Source organism: Eriocheir sinensis, chromosome 34 (genome assembly GCF_024679095.1).
Source record: "Eriocheir sinensis breed Jianghai 21 chromosome 34, ASM2467909v1, whole genome shotgun sequence".
In the NCBI taxonomy this organism is placed as follows: Eukaryota; Metazoa; Arthropoda; class Malacostraca; order Decapoda; family Varunidae; genus Eriocheir; species Eriocheir sinensis.
Window position 1 is genome coordinate 12,262,283 of NC_066542.1, and position 25,854 is coordinate 12,288,136.

A 25,854-nucleotide genomic window follows, 5' to 3' on the forward strand; every position below is an offset into this window, starting at 1 on the left:
AACTGGCGGAAACGATCTTTACAAAACGTCCAACCTTGAGGAAGCTGATATAGTGAGACGAGATAATACTCAACGTTATCAGCCATCCCCTGGAAATGAATTTTACTTAATTACGTCAATTGATTAATCCCGAAAAACCCGGAAAAAATCTGTCCACTCGTATCTTCCTTTTTGCCTGAGACCGAAAGCACACACACACACACACACACACACATATATATATATATATATATATATATATATATATATATATATATATATATATATATATATATATATATATATATATATATATATTAACTAGTGTGCAGGCTAATACACCATCGTCAGCCGTTGGCTGTTTTAGGTATGTATGGTTCATGAGTCTTCGAATATGAAAACTCTGCTTGTGACCCCAACTACTACTACTACTACTACTACGACTACTACTGCTACCACAGTCCCTTAAAAGTAGCAGCGATAGGATGGTGACGTCAGGCGTTGCATCCTGTGATACCCTACCATGGGACACCGTCACACCGCACCCAGTCTGGGCGTCGCGCTGTAGCCACTAGCGGCTGTGCGTGCGGGAGTGGCGAGACTGGACAGTGGTCGTGGAAGCTCATCACCTACGTATTGGTGATTGAATTATTGGGCAGGAAGCGGTCCAATTCTGTCGAAGAAGAAACAAGAGATCGATCGAGTTCGCAGAATGGCTATCCTCTCTCTCGCTTCTTCCCTCGCGAAGGACGGATACCGAAATGGAAGGAAGGGAACCCTTCACGTCGCCCTCACATTGTCCTTCCTGCTGGCCCGTGGGTGTGCTCATGGAGATGGTAAGTGCACCGTAAATTAGCACCGCTGGGAGTGGCTGCCTACTTACTGTAATCTTTGAAACATCCTTAATAAGTAGTTAGTGAACATGGAGGATTTATTGAGATTCCTGTTCTGGTTTGGAAACATGCACCACACTTTGGTGACCTGTGCTACAAATCATTGTGAATTCATCATTAAACCTTTCAGGAGTATCACAAAGAATGCAAAAAAATAATAGAGGGGAGGGTAAGCAATTAATCTGACAAGAAAAAATAGTCAAACGAAAATTTGCCCAAACCAAATATGAATCACCTACAAGGACGACATACTACAAATTTATGCCTCCTAAAGAAAACACAGGAACTAAAGAATAAGAAAAAAATACTGGTAATGAAAACCTTGGTGAAGGGCCATGCTGCTTCTGCGCAATCATAAAAAAGATTCCAAAATTACTTGGAGAAACTGACCATAGAAATAAACAAGTCAAAATTTTTAGTACAAAGGGAAAGTAAATGAGGAACAGAATGAAGAAGTAAGTAGTCATTGTGAACATATAATAGGCAACAATCACATTCTTAAAACTTTGACACAAACAAACGATACATGAACTAAAGCTTTCATGTGTTGCTTTACAGGTACAACCACTCAAGACCCCCAAACACACCATGCAGCTCACACAGGAGAGACCAGTGAGGCTGTGACTGGTGGGGGAGGAGAGAGTGCAGTTTATATTTGGATTACAAGTTTTGCCATTTTCAACACATTCTTCCTGTTGGTGGTGCTTCTCTATACAGTATGCAATATTTACTCAATGAAAATGCAAGCAGGAATGGACATTGAGAAGAAAGACAATGAGGTAAAAACTAAACCGAGAAAATTCATTGATAGTCTCTCAGTCTCTCAGTATTTTCCTTTCCCTTCCCACCACAACAGTCAGTCATCTAAGAAAGTAGAAGATAATTGCCAAGTTCACACAGACCCTTCTCCTGCTCCTGAATTGAGAACCAGCATTGAAAGGAAGAATTGGTCCCCCAAACCAGCATTGCCATCCACTTGTCCACCTCCCTGTCCAAGCTCTAAGAGGGCAAGCCTTCAAGATTTTCAGCCCTGTCCTAACTCAAACCCCAAAACCTTTTTTGAAAGGAGGAAAGATCTCCAACTGCCACCACTCCCATCCAACTGCACTCCTCAACCACACCCTGAGAGGCCACGGTCTCAGAATACCCCCAGTTCCGAAGACGAAGATCATGAGTATGAGTACATAGAGTTGCCTATCAGGCCTACACCAACACAAAAGAAAGATCAGGAAGACAGTAAGAAAGAAGAGACAAATGAAAAGAAAAAAGAAAATAATAAGCAGGGCACCAATGAGTCCGATGAGGAAGAAAATGACTATGACTACATCCGTTGGCCTGTCAAGCAACATCAAACAGCAGATAAGGAAACACAGACAAATGAAAATGAAGAGGCAAGTGAGAGGTCCATCAAACATATGTCTCTCAGTTTAGACTAGCAGTTATCAACTTTTTTGGTCCAATTCCCACCAGGATTCTAGCCTAATATGCTATGGCCTACTGGTGAAACTTTCTATGTGATTTCTGCTTGTAACTGAGCCGTTTCTATTCTTCACCTTAGCAAAACTCAGTCATGTCTATTTTTTCCTAAGATTTCTAGCATTTAGCTGAATCTCCAACAACTTTCCTTCAACTGACACATTTATCCCTACAGTTGAACTCAAGGATCAGACCTTCTCAGATAATTTTTGTAAACTTAATTTACTTTTTTATTTTATAAATTTTGATGTGTAATATTTACCCTGAGAAATATTATCATGATTACATATTAACCAATGTGGTAGTTTAGTGCTTAGTTGTGCTGTGTGTCGAATAACTATTTAGTCTATTACTGATGTACATTATGTGACTGTGGTGTATGATGTGACTGTACAGCACTCATACACTGATTAGTCTTTCAATTACAAAAATAGCAGTGGAGAGGGGTTGTGATCGAGGGTTAAATGAAAGTTAAATGGTTGCCATATGAAGTAGTCTAGGAACAACTGGGTTATACACTTAATGAGTGGTGGTTTATAGTGATGAAAAAATTGCTCGTGGAATGAAACCAACTTTCAATGACATTATTCATTATATTGTGTTTTTTTATCATATGTAACTGAACAGTTAATCTACAGACAGACAGATGGACACACACACACACACACACACACTAAAGAAGTATAAACATCAGGAAATCTTCACTAAGAAATAAACTTTCATATATGCTTTGGGAACTCCAGAGCAAAAATATCATACAATGAAAGAAAAGAAAATAATTGAGAGAGAGAGAGAGAGAGAGAGAGAGAGAGAGAGAGAGAGAGAGAGAGAGAGAGAGAGAGAGAGAGAGAGAGAGAGAGAGAGAATAATACAATCTTGACATTAGCTAAGAAACTAATACTGGCCCTCACAATACATATATAGCACTGTACATCTTAACTGTGTCACACCAGCAAGCAACATATCACTGGGCTAACCAAATTTATTAACTACCATATGTATACATCTGCTAAATATCAGTGTTCATTCAAATAATTTTTTATAGTGTTAGTGACTGCTGAAGTTGCAGCATATCAATCTGGGGTAACAGTATCTGAAGAGTGTGTAAATGAGCATTGAGACTATCTCAGTGGGTCATTTTTCCTTTCCTGTAATTTGTTGTTATTCTTTTGGTAGAAATATGAATCTCTAACCGTACTTTGGAAATGTGTTAAGATTATGATGATGAACACTTGACTGCCAATTTTCATATCAAGAAAAAAGTATGCAAATATTACAGAACATTTCACTGTATAGGTTCATGTTCTCATTCCTAATGCCAATCTTGTCTGTTATTAATTCTTGGTGACTATGATGTTTGAAAAGATGGTTTGTATTTGTATGTGATTTGCAAAGATTATTTTTTTCATACAAACACACATACACAAAAACAGATGGTGTTTTTATGGCTCAAAGCTCCAGTGAAATGTGTATCAAATTTAGTAAATATTTTCAGTGTACCTGAAAGTTTGTTTGGATTATAATATTTTCTCATCACACATAAGGCACACTATCAATTTAGCCCAACTGCTTTGATGTCATGTCTGGAAATAATGAACACATGTTACTGCTCCCTCCATTCCTGCACAGCATAAGCACTTAGAAACGACGTGCTTAAATGGTTTACAGAACAAACAACTTCATTGCTGCATTTCTAACTATATGAGGAAAATGCATTTAAGATGCATTTCATTACTGTGAGAAATACAGCCCCAACCAAATATAAATTACCCGCACAATATATGTAAAGCAAGATGTACATAAACCTTTGCTCGCTTATCACTTTTTTTTGCAAGATGTTATGTTCCAGCTATCATATATTTCTATTTTTCATTAAAATCTATCCCAAACTCATTGTCCTATCCATTTTCATGCTGAGGTTATTGGGGGAGGTATGTGGTCTTGATGCAGCAATTACAGTGGCTCATGGTTAAGCCTCACTCACATTATTCAGTGTCCTCTTCCAGACATCCATCCTAACAGGAGTTTCATAATCCAAACAAAGATGCTACAGAGCATTTAACCTTTGACCTTTCTATCACATCTCTCTCTCTCTCTCTCTCTCTCTCTCTCTCTCTCGAGAGAGAGAGAGAGAGACGGACTTATCTAAAGCTTTTCCTGTTACATGTTTTTTTCCAGCCCCTTAACACTTAAAAATATTCAATACCTAGGCAATGTCTTTCCCTTTTGTAATTTCCTAAACATGCATACACCTTGAAAACATAGTTAGATAGACATATCAAATATACTCTCAGTGTCTCACAGACGTTACATATTTCTTTATCAAGTTTAATATCCCAACACATCCTCTAACTGAAAGAGTCACATCAACAAGCTTTCAATCTTTAATTAGGGTGTAAGGTGTAGAATAACATAGTTACACCAAAGCATTAATATCAGTAATAATCTCAGGGGTGCAATGAGCTCAGTAATAATCTGAAAGGTACAAGGAACTTAAACCAACTTATTTTTTTACTCATCAGTTAATGTCAGCAATAATTTCATCCACTTTGTGTAATTTTTTTCTTTGATTACCTCAACATTTATTACCCACACCCACTCAGACACACAAACATACACATGCACACACACATGCACACTAAGTCCCGTAGTTTTGCACCGCCTTTTAACAAAACATCTCATGATACGCTTTATTACATACCCACACATAAAAATATATATTTACAGACATCACATTATAATTAGAAGTGCATGTAAGTGGGACAAGTTAAAAATTAGTCACCATAAGTAAGAGAGGCTGCAAAGAAATGTTGGAGGGGAAACTGTGAGTATGAAATCTTACCTGAGGAAAAAAGTTCTGTTAACTCCTATTAAGAGAATGAAAAGCACGAGAAACAAGATGATTTTCTAAAAAGTGTAGGAATCTATTCTGTGCCGCAGTGACATGATTTGAAGTATCTTAAATATTCTGATTACAGTTCACAATGTCCTACCTGACTATTAGTCAATAAGTGAATTAATAATAAAACTCATTTTAAAAGTATCTTGTGTTGCAAATTAAAATTTGTGAAATGCATTATACGACCTATTTTTCAAATGCATTAGAAATTTTATGCCTCATAAATATACACAGTAAATGGAATATAATATAAAACTGTGGTAATTTTCTTTATAAATAATAGCCTGATATCAAGCAACACAGAGCAGGTGGCACTACTTCACAATTTGTAATAAGCAGAGAAGATTAGAAAGTGAATGAAAGGGTGTAATGCATGACTTGTAAGAAGAAGGGTGATTAGACAGATAATATTACAGCAAAAGGTAAGGTGTCAGATTAGAGGAAAAATATATGATGTCAAGAGAAACATTCAGTGTTTTACTGTGGTGTCTTCAAGGCATGTGGCCAAATCTAGAATAAATTCAGCCAACAACATGGTGACACATTGAAACAGCACATATTATTGTATTAAAACCAGTCCTGTCTTTAGGGTAGATGTGGTTCCCTAATCAACGTCTAAAAGGTTGTGCTATTTAACAAGTGGAGCTACTAAGTTTTGAGACACTGGAGGCCAAGTTTCTGCTGCTATGTTAAAAATCAGATGGATCACAAGTTTGGGGCTCCCTTTCTAAAGTTTTGTAATTCCTCTCAAATGACAAGTAGTAGTCATCAGAAGTAAAGGAGGTGGGACAGTCAATATACATAGATACTACTTGCAGAGTGGGTGAATAGATACTACTTGCAGAGTGGGTGAATAGATACTACTTGCAGAGTGGGTGAATAGATACTACTTGCAGAGTGGGTGAATAGATACTACTTGCAGAGTGGGTGAATAGATACTACTTGAAAAGTGGGTGATAGAAGTTCTGTGTCTAATAAAGAAGCAATTTATATCCAAGAAAGCCTTCTAATTCACTAGCCAAAGTAGTAAGTTGTATGTGATGTTCCTTGGCTTCAAATAAACTCCTGGGGCAACAATGATTAATGAAAAAATCTTTCAGCTAATGAATTAGACAAATATCTTCAAACATTGCTCCCTCTATCTTGGAGTTAAAAGGAGTTCATGGGATTACACATTGCTTATTACCTTGGCCAATGTGAAGAAAGCTCATTCCAGCTTTGGTCAGGCAAACTTTAAATACATACACTCTACAATATATATACAAGAATATCAAAGGTGGGGATTCCACAATTTAAGTCCGCTAATCACTAATCTGCTAATAGCGGACTAACAAAAAATTTGCTGCATAGCATTAGCGGAAAATTTGAAAAATTAGCGGATTTGCAGTTAGCGGAATGCCAAAACTATATAGTCTGCAAACGCAAACTTTCAAAAACTGCCAACAATGAAATTTCTGGGAAATTCAAGAATATCCTTGAGTGTGGAGAAACTTCTAGATTAGGGTGGCCAGACGTCCCAGATTTTCTGGGACAGTTCCGGATTTTAATGATTCGTCTTGGAAATAAAATTGTCCCAGAAATGTCTCAGATTTCATGCACTGTCCCAGAAAATGTTTTTTTATTAAAGCGTCCCGGATTTCACTTCCAGAAATCTGGCCACCCTATTCTAGAGCTGTCTGATGTGCAGCCGGTCTGTGCAGCATGCAGGCAGCAGGCTGCCCAGACTGCGTGGGGGGGAATATTCTAGAACTGTCTTGCCGGTGTGGGAGGCAGTTTACATTAACTCACCGAGTCTTAAAGACGTATTCCTTGCAGTATTTGAATTTGATTTATTTTGATATTTTCACAGTGATTTACATTTTAAAATGGAATAAAAATATATAAAATAAAGAAATTGTAAGACAATTTTTTTGGAAATTATGTTTTTAACCATCAATAAAGGGTTAGTGGACTGTTGCGGACTTCATTAGTGGACTAAAATTTATTAGCAGACCGGCGAAGCCTGAAAATTTGTGGATTAGCGATTAGCGGAATGCCCAACAAGGTTAGCGGAATTGTGAATTGCAGACGAACAAAAAATTAGCGAGTACCCACCTCTGATGAATACACTTTATTTTATTGCCTGTTGTTTGAGGAAATATGAACAGGGTAAGTACCAAGACTACTTTTTAACCATATTAATAACAAAATATACCTGAACTGGTTCTAAACAGTAATGTTCCTCAGATGTTTGAAATTTAGTGTTACATTGTATAAACAGATGATTAATATTCAAATAATGCTGCAAACAACTTAGCATAACATGTTTCCACAGGCATGCTCTTCAGCTGTTTGCTTTAATTTCAACTTCTGAACTGAAAATAGTATCATTATAAGCATACAAAGACATCATAAGACAGCAGTTCCAGCGATCCCTGATGAACGGTTTTGTCATTATCTTCCCATTTGCCTTCACTCAAGGGGTGTGGAGGAATCATGCAATCACCCCACACTTCTTAAAAGAGAGGTATCTAACGAAGACATTTATAATTCAACAATCTCTGCCTTATTTCCAAGTGGAGTATATCATGCCATAAAAGTTTATTCACTAATATCTTACCATTCGTAACATTATTATCTCCCATTATTCATTTTTAAATCTCATATTAATTTGCACTGAACTTTAAATCCTCACACACTTCCACTTCCTCAAATTATTTATAAGAACAAAACTTGCATAACACACACCACCACATCTCAACACTGCAAAAATGCATAAATAATGTTTACAGTCACTATGGTTTCGCACTTATATGTTTTATAGCCTTAATTACACCTATCTTCTGAAAGCTTTTTACTACCATAATTGAGGCCCCGTGTGCCAGAGGGGCGTAACCCGTAATATTGCGTTTTGAGTAATTGCGTGTTAAAGTTATGTAACGAAAATTTGTAGGTAATAGTACAAAATGCATTATTATCATATATCAAAATAATCACCAAGTCTAGATCTACCATTTTATGCATAATTTGCGTAAATTTTATTTAAATAAAATTTAAGTAAGATTTGTTTTTTTACCCCATTCTGTAGCCAACCCTAAAATATTGCAATATTTCTAATTTAGATATACAGGAAAAAAAATATACGATAATATATGCACTGTGTGTAAATTTCAGCCTGTTAGGTACAGATTTTGAATTTTTAAGAAATTTGTGAAATTGGAAAATATGCATAATTTATGTTTTGAGACCTGAAAATACCAGTAGAAATACATAATTTTGATTACATATTTCATACTGATATAGTTTGAGTATTCATCATTGCCGGAGAAGACAATGAACTTGATGGACTTGAAGGGGGGGGGACATTAGTAGGTGTTGGGGTCATTGGGATCAGGGTCATCCCCCTGATCACCGCTCCCCACCTGAGTAGGTATCTGCTCCTGAGCTCTAAATAGATCCGTGAAGAAGGATTGATACGATGGCTCAACGAACTTGGAGAGGTACTCAAGGTCTCTGACCTTATCTGCCTTCAGTTTAACACCATGAGAGTACTTTAAATGGGAGGTGAACAGTCGAGAGGTTGAAGTGAGGGTCATAGGTCTGTCCTCAGCCTTTCTGGAACTTGATGGGGGCGGGTGCATGCATATCACTATAACCAGGCTAGACCATTATCCCTATCATTTACTCCTTGTTGACAATGAAGACCCTGCCATTCTTGATACCTGCTCCAGTAAAGCCCGCTTTGGTGACATGGTTCTGCAATACATCAAAGTCAAAGAAGTCCTGCCTACTCATCGCCACAACCTTGAAGGGGTTATTATCACGGCACGAGGTCATTAGCTCCATGTAATGTAGAGTTGTGTAGACTTGTCTTCCTTTGAGTTTGCCCTCTAAGAACCCGAAGTGACACCAGCGCGTAGGAGTTAAAAGGATGACTGAGTCAGCTGGCGGGAAGGCGAGCGCGCTTATTGGCTGCAGCGGGGTGTGTGTTCTCCCATTGGCTCTCGAGTCCGCCCCTCTTCCACAAACTAAACATGATGTTTTGATCAGATGAAAACACCTGGTTTCAAGCCTTTGTACCACGAACACAGAGCTGCTTTTTGCCTGAAATCTACCACCACGTGGTTTGTGAATGCCTCTGGTGGCTGGAGCTGGCAATAACTCAAAACCGCCAATTTTTGGGTTACACCCCTCTGGCACACGGGGCCTCAATTGTAAAGCTTATAACAAATCATTACCACAGAACCTAACCTTATGCAAAAACACTTGACATTTTTAGTGCAAAAATATTCTCAATCCTCCAAGCTGGATCTGAGACTACACAGACACAAGAAGTTCTGTAGGCGTGTGAGGATGTGCAGAAGGGGCCAGGTTCACTTGACCAGGCAGGGTGCATCGTGTCACCTACACTCATGTAACAGTTAAAACTTTCCAGGCTAACATTTATCTAGGCCTTCTAAGGGGTACTTTAAAATAAGGCTGCTTTTGTGTGCAGACTGTGCATTGTAGTTAAAATATTTGTTTTTAAATATCAATAAAAAATCCCAGCTGTTCTTTACCCCAAAATCTAAAGTGTTTGACTGTAAATAGGATGAATACATCAATCAGTTACATCATATACGAGATAAACTGCATTTTGAAAGCACATTATGGTATTTTGTATATATATCAAATGTCTAACATATACATATTTTACATGTTATATAATGTTAAACCATAAGGCAAATTCATACCAAACTTAAGTAAGCATCCACTGATGCTTCACAAGAGCCATTTAAAAATAATTTCCAATTTTCTGGGCCTGTGTTAGTATCTGAATCTAAAACCAGAACTTTCAAGAGGCAGTTTTAAAATTTCTCCTATACTTCATAATACAGTCAATTCATGTATTTAGAGTTGATAGTTTGCATCCTGTGTGGTTTGCGTAATGCTAGGAAAATTAATATGCATTTTTATTACTTTATTGCCAACTTGACAATTTTTATGAAAGTGGCCATCACTATGTGCCTGTGATATGTCCACAACTCTTTGAGGAGGTATGGCACCAGGACTAATCAGAATATTTTCCATCTTAACTACTCTTGTGTCTCCTGTCCCGGTACCCAGTAAATAGCTTGGGCCTGTGCTAGTAGAGGCCAACTGCTAGTACTTATACTCCTTCAAAATCACTGACACAGTTGAGCTCAGAATCTTTAAATCTCGCTATTTTGGTGACCATTACCAGCTTCATGTCTGAATAACTTTAACTTTTGATGACAGGCCGGTGAACATATAGCAGCAGTAGTAGTAGTTGAGGTTTGGGGCTGAGCCATAGTGCTAATTGTCCTCAAGGTCAAATCAGCCAGACAGAGACCATAAGTGTATGGCAAAAGCTTCAAATTGACTATTTACCAGCAGCACTCATTAGCTGGTGGGCAGGTGCATGTCTTAAATATTGACATCGGGTGTAAAATTGAGGGGATAGCATGTTGAAAAAAAATGGAAATGAGTACTGTAGGTATTTTGAAATGTCAAAAGAGAAATGTTGAAAAACTGGGGTTTCCTGTATCTAGGACAAAGAGTGCTACCCCAGTTCCCCCAAAATAAATCAGAGAGAATAGGAACAAGATAGAGAATTTTTGGTAAAGATAGTGATATCACAAATAGCAACCTGCTACTCTCTCGGGAGAAAGCCTTACAATCAATGTGTCCTGCCAGTCCTATCATAACTTAGAAACTTGGCACTCTCAAAAGATTTGGATAAAGCTTGGTAGTGCATTGTTGGATGGAGAGAAAATTGCTGGCAACAACGTGGAGAGAGGAAGTGAGTATTATGGATTGGGTTGTTTTGTACTACAACTCCCAGGTCTTTCTCATCATTTGTTTTGTTAAGGGCCTCTCCCCTTGTACTGAACCTTGTGATGCTCCACTTCTTACAGTCTTCCTTATGGAAACTCTGTCCCTTATGACCACTCTCATCTGTCTTCCTGTCAAATAGTTCACCATTCATTTTAAGCATCTTCCTCAACATTCCCATATTGGTTTACAGATTTCAAAGTAGCCTCTGGTGTGTCACTGTCACTGGTATTTTTAAGACATATAAAGATGCAGGCAACCCATCCTTCTCTCTCCCATATAATATCCACTGCCCTACCAAAAAAACTTGAGTAAGTTTGAAAGATACGATAATCTCTCTGAATTTAAACTATCATTCCGATATCAGATAATTTACTCCCAAGAACCGAGACCATCAATTCTTTATGATCCTTTCGTGTGTGTGTGTGTTTACCTAGTTGTAGTTTTACAGGGCCTGGGCTTTACGTTCATGTGGTCCCGTCTCCGTATCTGCATTTATCCAACTTTTCCTTAAAGCTAAAGTGTGTGTGTGTGTGTGTGTGTGTGTGTCTGCATGTGCAAGTGTCTAGCAGGAGGAAGAGGAAAATGAAACCAACAAATGAGGAAGACCATGATGAATGTGTATAACGACTCTATGTATACACAGAAAGCCTGACTAGCTATGAGAGAGGGAAAAAGAGAAAGAAATGAAAAATAGGAGAACACAATGAGAAGGTGTACAATTGGAATGATAGGGAAAAAAAGCCATCATATAGGTCTACTTACATAGTCTATTCATATATATACAAACAGTTACACAGATGTTCCGATAGATAAAAAATCAGTATGAATAAAAAGGGAGAGAGATTTTGTGAGAAATAAAAACATTTTCTTAAACGCTAATTTTACATTTTATATCTATGCATAGATATAGTTATTAGTTTTTAATAATTGATTTTTGGAATCCAATCTCTGAATTCTCAATCAAAGATGGACGGTTCGACCGAGACCACCGGGATATAGTCTCAACCGGACGGATGTTTCGGTCCACCAAAACACCAAAACAATGTTTTTGTTTTTTCTTACTAGAACATCAGAACCTTGACACTGAACACTGAAAAAAACAATATAAAACAAAATTCAAAAATATAAAAAATAATATGATAAAAATAAAAAAAAAGGTAATAAACTTAAGCTTTTTCTTTTTCTTTCTTATGTAATTAAATATATTTAATAATACGTATTTGGTAAAAAGAGAGTGATGAGAGAGATTTAAAAAAAAAAAATCTTCTTATACCTCCGTGTTTCTAAACTCTGACATCACGTGCACACTGTCGACAGTGACCCACCGCACATCATTTTTAAAATTCGTAAAAATATAACAATTGGCCTAGAACTTAATAATCATCATCACTGGGAGTTAACACCACATGCCATACTTAAATATTCTGACTCCTCCAAACTGACTCCCTTACTTATGAGAATAACATGGTGTAAAAGAAATTAATGAAGAGATAATGCAGATGAAAAGAGGAGTAGGAAGAGTTGAAGCAAGTGGAGGAGGATGAGTGTTAAGAAGAGGTGGATAGGATGTGGATATGATGGATGAGGAAAAAGAAGGGATAGTGGAGATGGTGGTGGCGCTTTGGAGAGATGGTGTACCGTCATTTTCTGAAGACAGACACGAAAGAAGAGGTATGAACACGTAGCTCTCTAGCAGACTGGCATAACAGGAGAGTTTTTACCAAGTGGTCCCTTAGTAGACTCTCAAATGCTAGATCTCTATTGCTTAGGCACTCAGCAGCCACAAAATGAATATGTAGTTTTATATATGTACCCTCATTAAGTACATTCCTGCATCTTAAACAACCCCTATTACTGTCCTTGAAGAGATGATGCATAGCTGGTTGGCTGCCTAGTACTACAGAAGCCTATCACCAGCTCAGTTGTAAATGATATCCCAATTAAGTGTCGTAAGGGATTAAGATAGTGTTGCCAAGCTGAGAAGAGAGTTAAGCCACTATCAGTGCTAAAGACAACTTCCTTTCTACTTTGCAAGTGCAGAAACATCACTGCCACCACATAAGTTGTTGTACTAATATTCTAAGTACCCTCAGCACCATCTTATCACCACTTCCATCTTATCATCTAAAAACAGCATAATCCTCATCACCACCACCTCCACCTCCTCCTTCTTGCAAAACCACTCACCACGTCTTCTCTTCATCTACACAACCAAACAGCTCTCTCGCTAAAAGACCCTTTGCTCCCTCTCATGACACCCTCAACACCTTCACCGCCACATTATTTCAGTTGCGATTAAGCCACAACAGGGCCTTGATGAGGAAGTATGCTGCTCCAAGGGTGTACATGAGCATCTCGCGGTGTGCACGTTGCTGTGTGTCGAGCTCAAGTGCCATCACACGTCTGTTGAGTCGCCCAACCTGTCGCCGCAGCAGAGACACCTCCTCCCCAGGGCTGAGGTCAGTTGTTACTCCACCTGCACCTCCATGCTCTGGTCTGGGGTGTGGACAAGTCATGAAAAGTAACTGGGGAATGGTCCATGGAGAGGAGGAGAGCAGAAGGGTGAGAGGAAAAATAAATAAATAAAAAATAAAAGGTAGCATGATTATGAAAGAGGGATAGTGGAGGAGATTCGAGACTTAAGGAGATGGAGGAAATTGTGGACCCTCTGTTTAACATGTTGAGTGAAATATTTTAGTAATAGGTGTTACTCTCTAGTCCCAAATCAATAAATCCCACTGACATAACACCTTTACTGGACACTAGTTCTTTTGGTACCTACCTCATGTTAAACAGAGGGTCCACTGTAGTACTGATTGATAAGGTACAAGGGAGAATGAAGGGACTGGGAGAAGAGAAAAGAATTGTAAACAAGATCAAGAAAGATGAAAATGATAAAATGAGAACAGAAAAGGAAAAATGATGATGGAGAATTAAAAAAATAAACAAAAATGTAAATATGATAAAGGTTGGGTGGAGAAAGAAATGGAGATGGTGAGTAAATTTCTTACATATGGGTTTAACTGTCACATCCTTGAATCTCTACAAACAGCAAAGAAGTGCAGTAAGAATAAGGTAAGGAGCTCAGTGAAGAGGTCAGCCCAGTGGTGGCAGGGAGACATTAGTGTGGATAGGCAAGGGACTAGAGTATAAGATGGGCAAGAGACAAATATATATAGATACAGCTAAGGAAATAAAAAGATAGGTAGATACACAACAGACAAGAAATACAGTTACAGATAACTAGATCAATGGATAGATAGATATTTATAATTTTTCCTGCATAATTTTTCTCTAGTGACTTCTTTCCCAATAGAGAGGGATTAGGGTGATTAATTTAAAATATAATATATATATATATATCTATATATATATATATATATATATATATATATCTATATATATATATATATATATATATATATATATATATATATATATATATAAAAGGTAAAGGTATAATTAAGTTTCCCATTCATTCTTTTTTCCCTGTGACTGTAAATTTAATACCAGTATAAAATTAATGCTTATTCATAATTTCTTAAAAGAAAGAGGCAGTAAACCCTATCAAGTAAGAAAATGAGTTCTCTATGCACTGTCCCATTACAGGACAATTTAATATATATAATTTTACAACACGAGCTTTTCCATTTGCAGCTATTTACTTATGCCTACAAATCAGGTACAAGTCAGCACTCATCACAGCAATATATCAGCGATTAGCAAGGAAACACACCTCCGTACAGCTCAAAGCACTATTAGCAACCAACTTCTGTGGTTCAGTGGCTAAAGTTAAGTGAACACAGCTGATGCCAACAATACAAGCAAAAAAGATAGTAACACCACATAACTAAGGATAGCATGCCAGAAAGATAGGTAGATAGATAGATAGATAGATAGATAGATAGATAGGAGGAGAGAGAGAGAGAGAGAGAGAGAGAGAGAGAGAGAGAGAGAGAGAGAGAGAGAGAGAGCACCCAACTTCACCCTTACCTATCAAAAAACAAAACAAAACTATAAGGTCATCTTGAGAAAAAAAATCAAGGTTCTGCACTTGCAATAACACATTAAACTTTCATTACTCAAGAAAGAAGATTAGAAATTCAATGATTACATATAAATAATTTTCAGCTGTTCTCAAAAAAAAAACCTTGATACAAATTTTCTCAAGATATCTGTCAAGTGAAGCTCAAATAATGAAAAGACAAGAAGGTAAAGGCAAAGAGGACAGACTGTGGAGGCTTGTGTGAAAACAGAGACAAAAAAAACATACCCCTGATCCAGGTCCTCCCTGAAAGAATTGTAGAGAAAGATTAAAGTTTTGAAAGACTGTTACATGCACAAATAAATAGACATGCAACTGGTTATCTACACATGCACTCATTTATGAAAAAACATTCTCTCTCTTTCGTTCACACACACACACAATAGAGCAAGGCATCGGCAGAGTAAACACCACCGTGTCAGAAACTTCACCAAAGAGCAGTTCAGAGATCACCAGCCTATTGTGATAAAAGGGAAAGGTGTGCGTGACTTGCCAAAAATATAGTGTCATCGTGGCAGCTTGATCTCTGTGGCGAGCTGTTGCAATGGCGGCTGAGGAGGCAATGTTCACCAACACGAACGGAGAGGAATTCAAGAGTTTCACTAAAAATGACTAATATATAGGAGGACCAAGGTTAAACAGAAAATACAGAGAAAGTGGCATAAAGAAAATATCAGGAAATACAAAAAGTATGGGCTCTTGCGATTTTCAGACTTGGTTGAAGGAACAGGCAAGCGAATAATCTGAAGAGCGGACTCGGTTTAAAGCAGCTTTCTCTGTCTGCACCAAACAAACAAGGGAGGTAACAAGTCTAAAAATGATTATATATATATATATATATATATATATATATATATATATATATATATATATATATATATATATATATATATATATATATATATATATATAATTAATCAATAACCAATCAAGATTAAGAGAAGAGGGAAATTCAGTGTCTGGAAGAGGAACGAGACAAGATGAAAAGGCAACTTGAGGAGAGTGATATGACAGCACAAAGACATGACTAAAAGATCAGTATGACTATGACCAGATAAAAGTAACTGGAAAGAAAAATTTGAGTTGGAAGGTAACATAAACTTCGAGATATTTTAGACAACAGCAGAAACCCAGCAAGAGATGAAAAGGTGCTTAAGAACAGTTGACCTCAGTTGCTTATTGAGAGCGGACAAGTACCAGCTTCTCGGTGGTTAGCTTGCTTAGCTAGCTGCTAGCAATGGCTAAGAGCAACCTGTACATGGAGCTTTGCTGGAAAAGGGAGCAAATTTGGGCCTTACAGGTGGAGGTTACTGCGCTGAGAGGAGGGAGTGGGAGTCCCACAGCTCCTCACCACCTTCAAAGGTTCCTAAGCAGCCCTGGAAGGTGGTGAGTATAATGAGTGGCTGAACAATTGCCTCCAAGTGAGTTGCTCAGCTGCCACTCTGAACAAACTATATTTTCGGGTTTGGAGGACGAACAGATATGGAAAGAACTGCAGTAGGGTAGACACAGGCCTCATGCCCAGAAGTAAGACCCTGGTTGTTGGCGACAATCAGCTGCGGCACTTTCCCCATGCTTTTTGAAGCCATGACAAGAGCACAACAAGGGTGAGGCAGGTTATGTTAGGAGAGGGAACTAAACTATTGTGTTTAAATGCAGGAAAGAACAACTGAACAAGGTTACGGTCACTATTGGTGATAATATTGATTAATAGTTTGCTAGTTAAGAGCCTCCATCCTCCTTATGCTCTATCTTTTCTTTCACTCCATACTGACAGCTAACTGAGCAACGAAACAGTCACGTCTTGTGTCTCCTGCCACTTGAGGACGTCCCCCTTCCCCCATCTATTCCATGATCCCAAGAGTTGTCCATCTTCACTCCTAAAACTCACTTTCCTACATACACTTTAGTTTCATATTAGTTCAACTTTTAAACAGAATCTACCCCTTGTTTTTTTATCCAGCGATCTTTAATTAAATGTGTGCTCTCCACTAACATCCCACTAACTTAGGGATAAGTTTGAGCACAAGGTTTCTTGCACTAAATTAGGAGAGCAATATCAGAGTGCATTATATTGAACATTTCCTGGATACCACACAAAAACAAAGACTATGATCTATTAAATCCTTGCAGCTAACAATGGTGATAAGAACATAACCATAACAGAACAAGTGCTAAGCTTGGGGAGGATCACTCACACTGGGTGGATGTAGCTGTTGGCAGTGGTGGAGGAGGGGCGGGGCAGCATAGTGGGGATGGAGCCAGGAGTGCTGCTCTCCCGGTCCTCTGAAGGGGTGAGGTCCTCAGTCCCGGGGTAGGAGTAGGTGTCCAGTGTGATGCTGCGTGGTGGTGTCTGACGGCAATGTACATAAGAGTATTAATATCACTGAATGTAGGATGACCTCATACACACAAAAAACACAGCAGTTGGTGAAACTCATGGATGTAAGGGGGAGTAGAGAAAAGATAATAGAAATATTCATTAGCTTTAGTTGAAACAGTAAATGACAAAGTTAAAAGATGCAGGGAATACTTTTCTATATCTCTATCTCTGATCCCCTGCTGCTGCACGGGAACTTCCCTCTAGGCCCTGGGGGGTGGTCGTGGCAGAAGTGTTGGGGAAAAGTGCATATTAGATGTATAACAATAGTGTCTTGGTTTAATACTGTTTGGCGATAGAAATGTCCTTTTTCAATCAATAAATTAAAAAGAACATTCTTTCCTCAGGGATTAAAAATTTATATATTTAAAATCATATGCTGATACTGCCAATGAGTCTCATGATTGTCACTAAATACCGTGAATGAGTGCTACCCTGGTGTTCATGAAATCTACGGAACCCTTATGCAAGGACCTCCCTTATTGACTACAAAATACTCACTTGGACCCTGTAGAGTGATGGGTCAGGCTGTGGCATTATAGACTTCTCCAGTTCCACCTCTCTTGGCACCCCCCTTGTCCCTATGTGCTGCTCCCCACCTGCAAGTCATACACAACACAAGGTTTGGCTTCACTACATATACCTGCTTGCTGTTTCTTTTCTTCCCCCTATCTTCACATACCTTTCTCACTTGCCATTTATATCTTTCTACGTAGATCCTCACCCTCTTCCCTGTGTTCCTTTCAGCTTGAAACACACTCAAACACACTATAAAGCTTTAGCACATAATCTTTTTCATATCAGTTGCCTTTCCCTTTTCTTGTTATCCTTTAAGCTTTTTTCTCCTTTTATCTTCCTTTCTTGGATTTCTTCTCATCCTCATTTCCTGCTCCCAACTTTATATGATTTTTATGAAACAGATATATCAACATGCAAAATGGTCTGAAGACTGAGGTAAAGTGTATAACATATTCATATCATCATCATCATCATCGTTTAACATCCATTTATTCCCTATGGTGAGGTTGGACAGGATATGAGCCTCCTCCACTGTTGCCGGTCCATAGCCATTTCATAGTTCATAGTTCCAAGAAAATCATATCATTAGGCTTAAAAGATACATGAATGAAAGGTTAACAAACAATTACATTACTCACACAGTTTGTAGCTTTACCACATATTCAGATAGGTTACCTTACTAGGGAAATCACACCACCAATACCTTCACCTCCCTTACCTGCCACTACAATTCGATCAGGAACGTTCATCTGGAACTTCTCGTTGACGCCGTTGAACCTTGCCCAGTTGACTGTTGGATCGTCATCATTGTCCCCTATTTAGAGAGGGAAAATATGCGTGAATGTGAATATATGTCTTGGGACCTCTTATCATCATACTGTTCGTGAGCCTCTGTCCTTCCTTCTCCTCAAACCTCTCCAATTCATTTTTCCTTCTCCCAGTTCTTAACAGTACATTATATTTTCATGGTACATCTGTAATGCCAGTATTTAATTAAGTGGTATCGGCTCCTGGTGATACTTATATTTACTTGTAATACTTAAAATTACTTATTCCTCCCTAATTTCTATTTATCCGTTCTTAATTAAATACTGGCATTACACATCCTCATTTTTATATTCTCCTAACCTAACCTCTCTTCTGATAATCTCCTCCTCCTCCTCTATACATTTCAATTAAACTCTTGCACACAACACCTCTCAGCACCTACTATTGTATATACTCATGTAAAAGTCAAACATTTTTCAATATTTTCTTTTAAGTCAAGTCAAGGTTAAAGTTTTGACTTTTATGTGAACACCCTTCTCTTGTGGGTTAAATTTATTTGTCAATCAAACATTTTGCATTTTTTTTGAGGGGGGAGGGGGAGTCACCTTTTACATGAGTACAGTACTATTCCTTCCTCTCAAAAGCTTCTCTCCCATCAATCAGTCCCTCCTGCTTCTTTCCCCTTCTTTTCCAAAAATCAATTTCTATAACACAGAACTCCTCTCCTTCCCATATTACCTTTCTCCTTCCCTCCCAAAATTTATCTCAACACCTTCAATAGCAAGCCTACCATAACACTCTTCCCCTCTTCTCTTCCTCGTCCCATCACCTCTTTCTTCCCCACCTGTGACACGAATCCTCTTGGGGACTTTCATCTGGGTGCTGAGGTCTGGCTCGTAATGGCCATCATAGAAGTGGTCATATGTGCCTGTACCCGAGAACCGCTGAGGGCTGGTTATGTTCGACATCTGCAAAAGAAGGTATATGGTATGAAGAACATGGAATTTCAATGAAGACTTATTTATATACGTACCATTTTTTTCTTAATTATGTTTATTGTGCATGTCAATGAGAGTATTGAGAAATAAACAGTTAAGTAGACTGCCTGGATGCATAGAGGAACAGTTGCACTAGGGATGTGGAGGGAAGAACAATGGTGGAATGAGTGGGACAGATAAAAGCTTTTGTGTATGTAGCACTCAGGTATGGTGATGGTTACTACAGCTAGTTCAGACTACTTTATCTCATCCCTTCTAGCTTTTACTTTCATACATTTGCACTTCTTGAAAAAACAAAAAAACAAAAACATATTACTGCCACTGTTCAATGGTACCTTACTTTTACTACTACTACTACTACTACAATGACCACAAGAACATCAACAACTACTGCTACTGGCATCATTACTACATACTTCTTACAATTGATGCACCAAAGAAGGCACTCTAATTAAAGTGAAAAATGTGACCGAAAGCATAGGAACAGCAAGGAAGCACAGGACACAAAGAACAGCAACATATATGATTAGGAGCAGTAGCAATGGTTCTGAAGAAATCTCCTCCACCACATCCACACACTCAGCCAAGGTGGAACTAATTTTTTGCACAGAAACCACCAGGAAAGTCATTGCCAACATAACGAGTTCAAACCAGCCAGATAAGGAAACGTTAAAGGTAGAGTTGAAGGCAAAGTTGGGGGCATCCACTACAGCTGCCTGTGGCCTCGGTGCTCATCTTCGTTGCATTGGTCCTTGAGCCTGTGGTGAGTAAGAACCTATTACCCCATGACACAGCAGGTGTGACATCCGGGTTACCACAGTTTACCTTCCCCAGGTACCAATTTATCGACCAACTAGAGAGGGATGATGAAGAGCAGGGTGAGCTGCATGCCGACTGCCTGGGCCCAGATTCGAACCCAGACATGTGGATTCATAGCTAAGCATGCTAACCACTTCACCATGGACACAGCTATACAAAGATATTGACTTGTCGGTATTGCTTTATGTAACAGGGGGCTCATCAGTAGTCTTACATTTAATAGTGGGACTAGTGTAATAGTATATCTATAAAATCAGGAATAAATTTGTGTCAACAAAATTTATCATGGAAAATCCATGAATACATAGACATTATCTCGCCTAAATTAGCAAATGAAAAGACAAACTGTTAGGCAAAATTCCAGACGTGGCGACTACACTACCTTGTCCACACAAAGAGTCCCCAAACAAACTAGAAAGAGATAAACCTCACACTGTATTCTTTATATTACAGTCAAACCATTTCAAATAGCCTGATGAGGCATTGGATTCTGTGGGTTCTTTCCTCCCCTCTGCTCTGCCACACAGTCCCAACACCAATCTCTTCCTTTCATATGAGAGGGAGAAATAGGTGTTGGGACTGTGTGGTAGAGCAGAGTGGAGGAAAGGACCCACAGAATCCAATGCCTCAACAGATTATTTGAAATGGTTTGACTATAGTACGGATATCATAACTGGCCTATAATTCAAGCAAGCAAGAGACACCAGCAGCTATATGAACAGTCTATCTTGTTTCCAAAGGAATAGTTGCTGTAGAAGTTCATCATAAGCCAAGAAAGGTACTACTACCAATAGCTGGGTAAGTGTATAGGTCCCGTAAGTTAGCATACATAAAATTATGAAGCTAGAAACAAACTACTATAAACTATAATCTTATTTGTGATGACTGCAGAGGGCTACCTCAAACCAAGGGAACCAATCTGTCCCATCAACACAATATGCATCACCAAACTGTGGAGTAGCTACCCGCTCAAAGCCAGATGAATAAAAGATGGTGGGGGCATCATAACCATCAGTAGGGGACAGTAGTTGGGTGGAGGAAGTGGAGGCTGTGGTGGAGGAGTTGTTGGAGGAGGTGAAAGAAACACCAGAGGAATCCCAGGTGTGGGGTCTGCTGCTACTGGTGCTGTTCTTCGCCATGCTGGAAACAGAGTGGAGGAGGCAGGTTTGTTAGGTACTGAGGCGATGGTGTTTGCACTGGCACTGGCAGTGGTGGCATGAAATAAAGTGATAAGCACACCCAGACTAAATAAGAAAAGTGCAGAAACAAGCTGTGCCACATCAACAACAACAAAACACAAGTTCATATTATATGAAAGCATCTATCAGTGAAGAGGAAAACCTTCAACACTGAAATTTATGCAAGAACAATCACAATCACAACTCCTAAGAATCATATTTATGAAATAATAATAATAATTATAATAATAATAATAATAATAATAATTATAGTAATAATAATAGATAATAACAATAATAATTAGTTAACAACAATAACAATAATAATAATGCACAATGGATGCAATGAGCATGTCAAAAGGTGATGAGCCTGACATGTTAACTATGAACTTGATGCTGTGGGTGTAGGGGTATAATATTAATCAATCTGCCTGAACCCTTGCCTCAGAACATGAAGTATTCCTGGAACCTCCTGGGCATATGGTAAGTTATTTGGATATTAAGGCAAAAAGAATGGTAAATATCCAAAATAACATGAAATTCAAGATATGGGAAAAAGATCCCCATTGAACCCATGTACTACCAGTCCATGTTTTCATAAATTAAAAGAACCCTGCATAAACCAAAGAGATAGTAACTTATCTCCCTTATGGAAAGTAACTTATCGCTGATGAAATAAATAGGAATCTATTAATGAAGGGAAAGACAGAAGAGAGCAGCAGGTGGGAAGCCAGTGTATAAGTTAGTGAGTGGTTGGAGATGATTCGGAGAGACTACCAGCATAAATTTATTTGATTTTTACTTTCTGCACCAAAATGTGACATGTTCAAGAGCTTATGATATGTGCAGATTCAATTTTTACTCTCAAAATTGTGGAAACTTATGTCCTTCAATTGAAAATTTACAGGGATGTGAAACAAAGATTAACTCCAGTTTTATTAACAGTGCAAGCTATACTTAGTTATTTTTTTAAGGTGAGCAGCAACAGTTAGTAAGATAATTGGCAAAACTGACCATTAAGTCGCAATGATGGATTCTAGCGGCAGACAGTATTGGGTCTAAGTGTGGAAATTTATATTTATCTGAGTATAACAAGCAAACTACAATTGAAACCTTTATGAAGAATGTTGATTGGGGCATTACAATGCACTAGAAAAGGTGTCAATTCTACCACTGGAGTGAGATGGTGTAATTCTGTATATTTACCATAGAATGTGCCTTATTGAGAGAGAGAGAGAGAGAGAGAGAGACAGAGAGAGAGAATTTACATAGAAAATCAGACCACACAGACCCCATGGTTCAGATTAGGTGGTCTGTCCTTAAACCTAAGTGATTTTACATTAATCAGATGGCTCCAAAAATTTGAATTTCAACTCTAGTTAATATTAAGTTAAAGGGAGTGTCGGTCGAGCTTGTTTTTAAAGGAGTCAATCGTGTTACACTGGACCACTGAAGGTGGGAGCTTATTCCCATTCTCACCCATTCTTGAGAGAGAGAGAGAGAGAGAGAGAGAGAGAGAGAGAGAGAGAGAGAGAGAGAGAGAGAGAGAGAGAGAGATTTACTTGATTATGTGAATACATTGACAGTTATGGATCAAGATGATAATTATAAGTCAAGCAGAGATAGGCAGGCATGAACAAACAGGCAAACAGAGACACGGGCAGCCAAGCAGGCAGGGAGGGAGGGAGGCAGGTCACGAACGAGTCCTAACGATGGTAAATATTTCCCTCATTGCCGTTTCTTATTTTAGTATATAGTAGCATCCATTTGACAGTTTTTAGTTCATTTGAATGTCTTAAAGCCTCATGTGTTTTGAAAATTAATAACCATAAGAGGACCATGATATTTGGGTCCAGACTGGTCATATTTGTGGAAGTTATTCCATTTGTATACATTGTATATTTGGGAATTATTATTCTAAGGCTATTCAGATAAAATCAAGTGTTGCCGTGGGCAATCATAATTGACGTCAGAGGTTTGAAATGCAACCGTGCCTCTCTCTTATACCAGACTTCAAGCTGAACACACCTCCTCCCACGAGTGCATAAAATTCTCAGTTATTGAAAAGTAACTGTAGAACACCCTGGCTGACTGCGTCAAATACCCAGACCAAGTCCATGTGGACTGGCCAAGTGTTCATGTGCCATGGATATATCGGGCCAGCCCTGCCATGCAATCGTGTCCAGCTACCTTCAGCTACAATCTTCTCCCGACTCTGGAATTTCTGACAGTTAAGTGCAGGATTGGATTGGCCAATGCTAGTTTTGCCTAAGTTCCAGATATTAGTTTAGGGAGGAGTTTAAGAGGTACTCACTGCCTTTGATCCTTGTGTTGGTGATTACTCATTCTAATTACAATTAGTTTTAACAATATTAAGGCCTTGACATCTCATTTCCAAATTAACCAACTGTGTAGCCCTGGACAGTGGAGTTGCCCATGGTGACCAGTGGCACGCTGGCAGCCAAAACCCACAACTCACCACAGCTAATATACAATGGGTGTTCACACTTTTGCTTATGGGAGGGCTCTAGCTACCTTGACCCCCCCAGGTTCACTAAACGACGGGTGTATATGGAACCTAATGGGGGCTCTGCCCTCCTTGACCCCAGTGTTTCCACATTTCATTGCATTGGGAATTGGGTATATTATGGTTATTACTCACTTGCACAACAAATAAGGCCACAAAACACCCAAGTGAACTGAAACTATCACAAGGAAGAAAAACAAAATAATAGGAAGAGGCAATACAGGAAATGAATACCGTCTAAACGATAACAGTGCACGTCAGGGCTGTGTTGATAAGACCTGGCGTGGGGGTGACCTTGCCACGCCCGCCCCACACCCACCTCGCAGGCCGGGCCACGCCAGGGCACGTCAGGAGCACCCAGGAGCCGTGAGGGTGAGGCGGGGGCCGGGTGCTGCGGGGGACACACACACTGCCCGACACACTCCCTTCAAACACACTGTGACCTCCCAGCTGATCACACACTGGGTCTCCTCCGCGGGACTGTTCGGCCGGAATCTGAATGAAGTATTTACATCTACTAATTTTGTGTTCAATGTCTATCAATAAATGTAGTGTCATACTTTTCACCAGTTTCTTCAATGTAATTCAAACTAACTGTGGTTTAATCCATAAGTAAATGTTTACCTATCTCATTGCCCTTTTCATCCCCCTTATAATCAATCACATTCGCCTATGACTTTATACGTTTCCAGCAGTAATGAGCAAGCCTTTCTTTTCTCTTTTTGTTGTAGATCAAGCATATTTTTATTTTTTTATATATTATCCTTTTTTTTTGTGATTTCATCCCCATGCGAGACGGTACATGTGTGGCTTCTCTATGCGATCAATGTGCGGGGCTTTATTTGTTTCATTTTGGTCTCATTCATTCTTATTATTTCACTCTAGATATCTGTTGCAAAGTATGATAGAGACTGAAATGGCAGAGTAATATGTTGGTGGGCATAATCATATAAGAGACACTATAGCTCAATTCTCAATGCGATATTTCATTTTCGTCTTATACATTATATTAGGCTACTTGATTTGGAGCTCTTGTGGAAAATATGATAAAGAACGAAAGAGCAGAGGAATGTGTTTGGTAGGCATAGGGTCATTATTTATACCTATCTTGCAATAAAGCATCGACCTCTTCATTCTTACAACACACATATGAATGCCTGCTTGTCCGTTATTTTATTATTCTTCACGTGTTTCTTATCTCCCGCAGGACGGACAGTGCACCCAAGGCAAGCAAAGAAGCAGGTTAACACACACACACACACACACACACACACACACACACTCACATCCTTATAGCTTTCTAGCACACACACCGCTTTACAAACATTTACTGACATGCAGCTTCCGTAGCGTACTAATCTCTGTTGACCTACTGCCTTCCGTTTCTCCCCAGCATTAATTTTACTGTACAATTACTCTCTATTGTACTTCTAATATATTTTCTTACCCATGTTTCTCTGTATCGACTAATCATAAAAAAAAAAAAATAGATAATCTTAAGGCGGCTTTACACCTGGCAATTCCTGGCCGGCAATTCAGCCGCGACGATCTAGCGG

General features: G+C 38.7%; 2 protein-coding genes across 9 annotated transcripts; one reads left to right on the top strand and one right to left on the bottom strand.

Annotated features, from left to right (window-relative positions):
• The first annotated feature begins 486 nt into the window (after positions 1-486).
• LOC127007098 (uncharacterized) lies at positions 487-3,222 on the top strand. The gene is made up of 2 exons (XM_050877702.1): positions 487-815; positions 1,431-3,222. The coding sequence occupies exons 1-2, from the start codon at positions 692-694 to the stop codon at positions 2,306-2,308; spliced, it is 1,002 nt and encodes a 333-aa protein (XP_050733659.1). The 5' UTR covers positions 487-691; the 3' UTR covers positions 2,309-3,222.
• A 9,204-nt stretch (positions 3,223-12,426) lies between these two features.
• On the bottom strand, positions 12,427-24,788 carry LOC127007099 (transport and Golgi organization protein 11-like). Of its 8 annotated transcripts, none has more exons than XM_050877706.1 (8): positions 24,533-24,788; positions 21,559-21,733; positions 19,606-19,744; positions 18,727-18,822; positions 17,991-18,088; positions 17,308-17,462; positions 15,338-15,355; positions 12,427-13,560 (listed from the first exon to the last, which is right to left on the bottom strand). In XM_050877706.1, the coding sequence occupies exons 2-8, from the start codon at positions 21,730-21,732 to the stop codon at positions 13,350-13,352; spliced, it is 891 nt and encodes a 296-aa protein (XP_050733663.1). In that variant the 5' UTR covers position 21,733; positions 24,533-24,788; the 3' UTR covers positions 12,427-13,349. The 8 variants fall into 8 exon arrangements, with proteins under 8 accessions (XP_050733663.1, XP_050733660.1, XP_050733661.1 ...); XM_050877703.1 differs by having other exon boundaries at positions 24,618-24,787; XM_050877704.1 differs by having other exon boundaries at positions 19,621-19,744; positions 24,618-24,785.
• Between the last annotated feature and the right edge of the window lie 1,066 nt (positions 24,789-25,854).

Excerpts from the sequence above, each read along its gene's own strand:
- LOC127007098 (XM_050877702.1), top strand. The coding sequence starts at position 692 with ATGGCTATCCTCTCTCTCGCTTCTTCCCTCGCGAAGGACGGATACCGA. Across the intron at positions 816-1,430 it reads TGGGTGTGCTCATGGAGATG|GTACAACCACTCAAGACCCC; the intron begins GTAAGTGCACCG and ends GTTGCTTTACAG.
- LOC127007099 (XM_050877706.1), bottom strand. The coding sequence starts at position 21,732 with ATGGCGAAGAACAGCACCAGTAGCAGCAGACCCCACACCTGGGATTCC. Across the intron at positions 18,823-19,605 it reads CACAGGTGGGGAAGAAAGAG|GGGACAATGATGACGATCCA; the intron begins GTGATGGGACGA and ends CTCTCTAAATAG. Across the intron at positions 17,463-17,990 it reads CATCACTCTACAGGGTCCAA|ACACCACCACGCAGCATCAC; the intron begins GTGAGTATTTTG and ends CATTGCCGTCAG.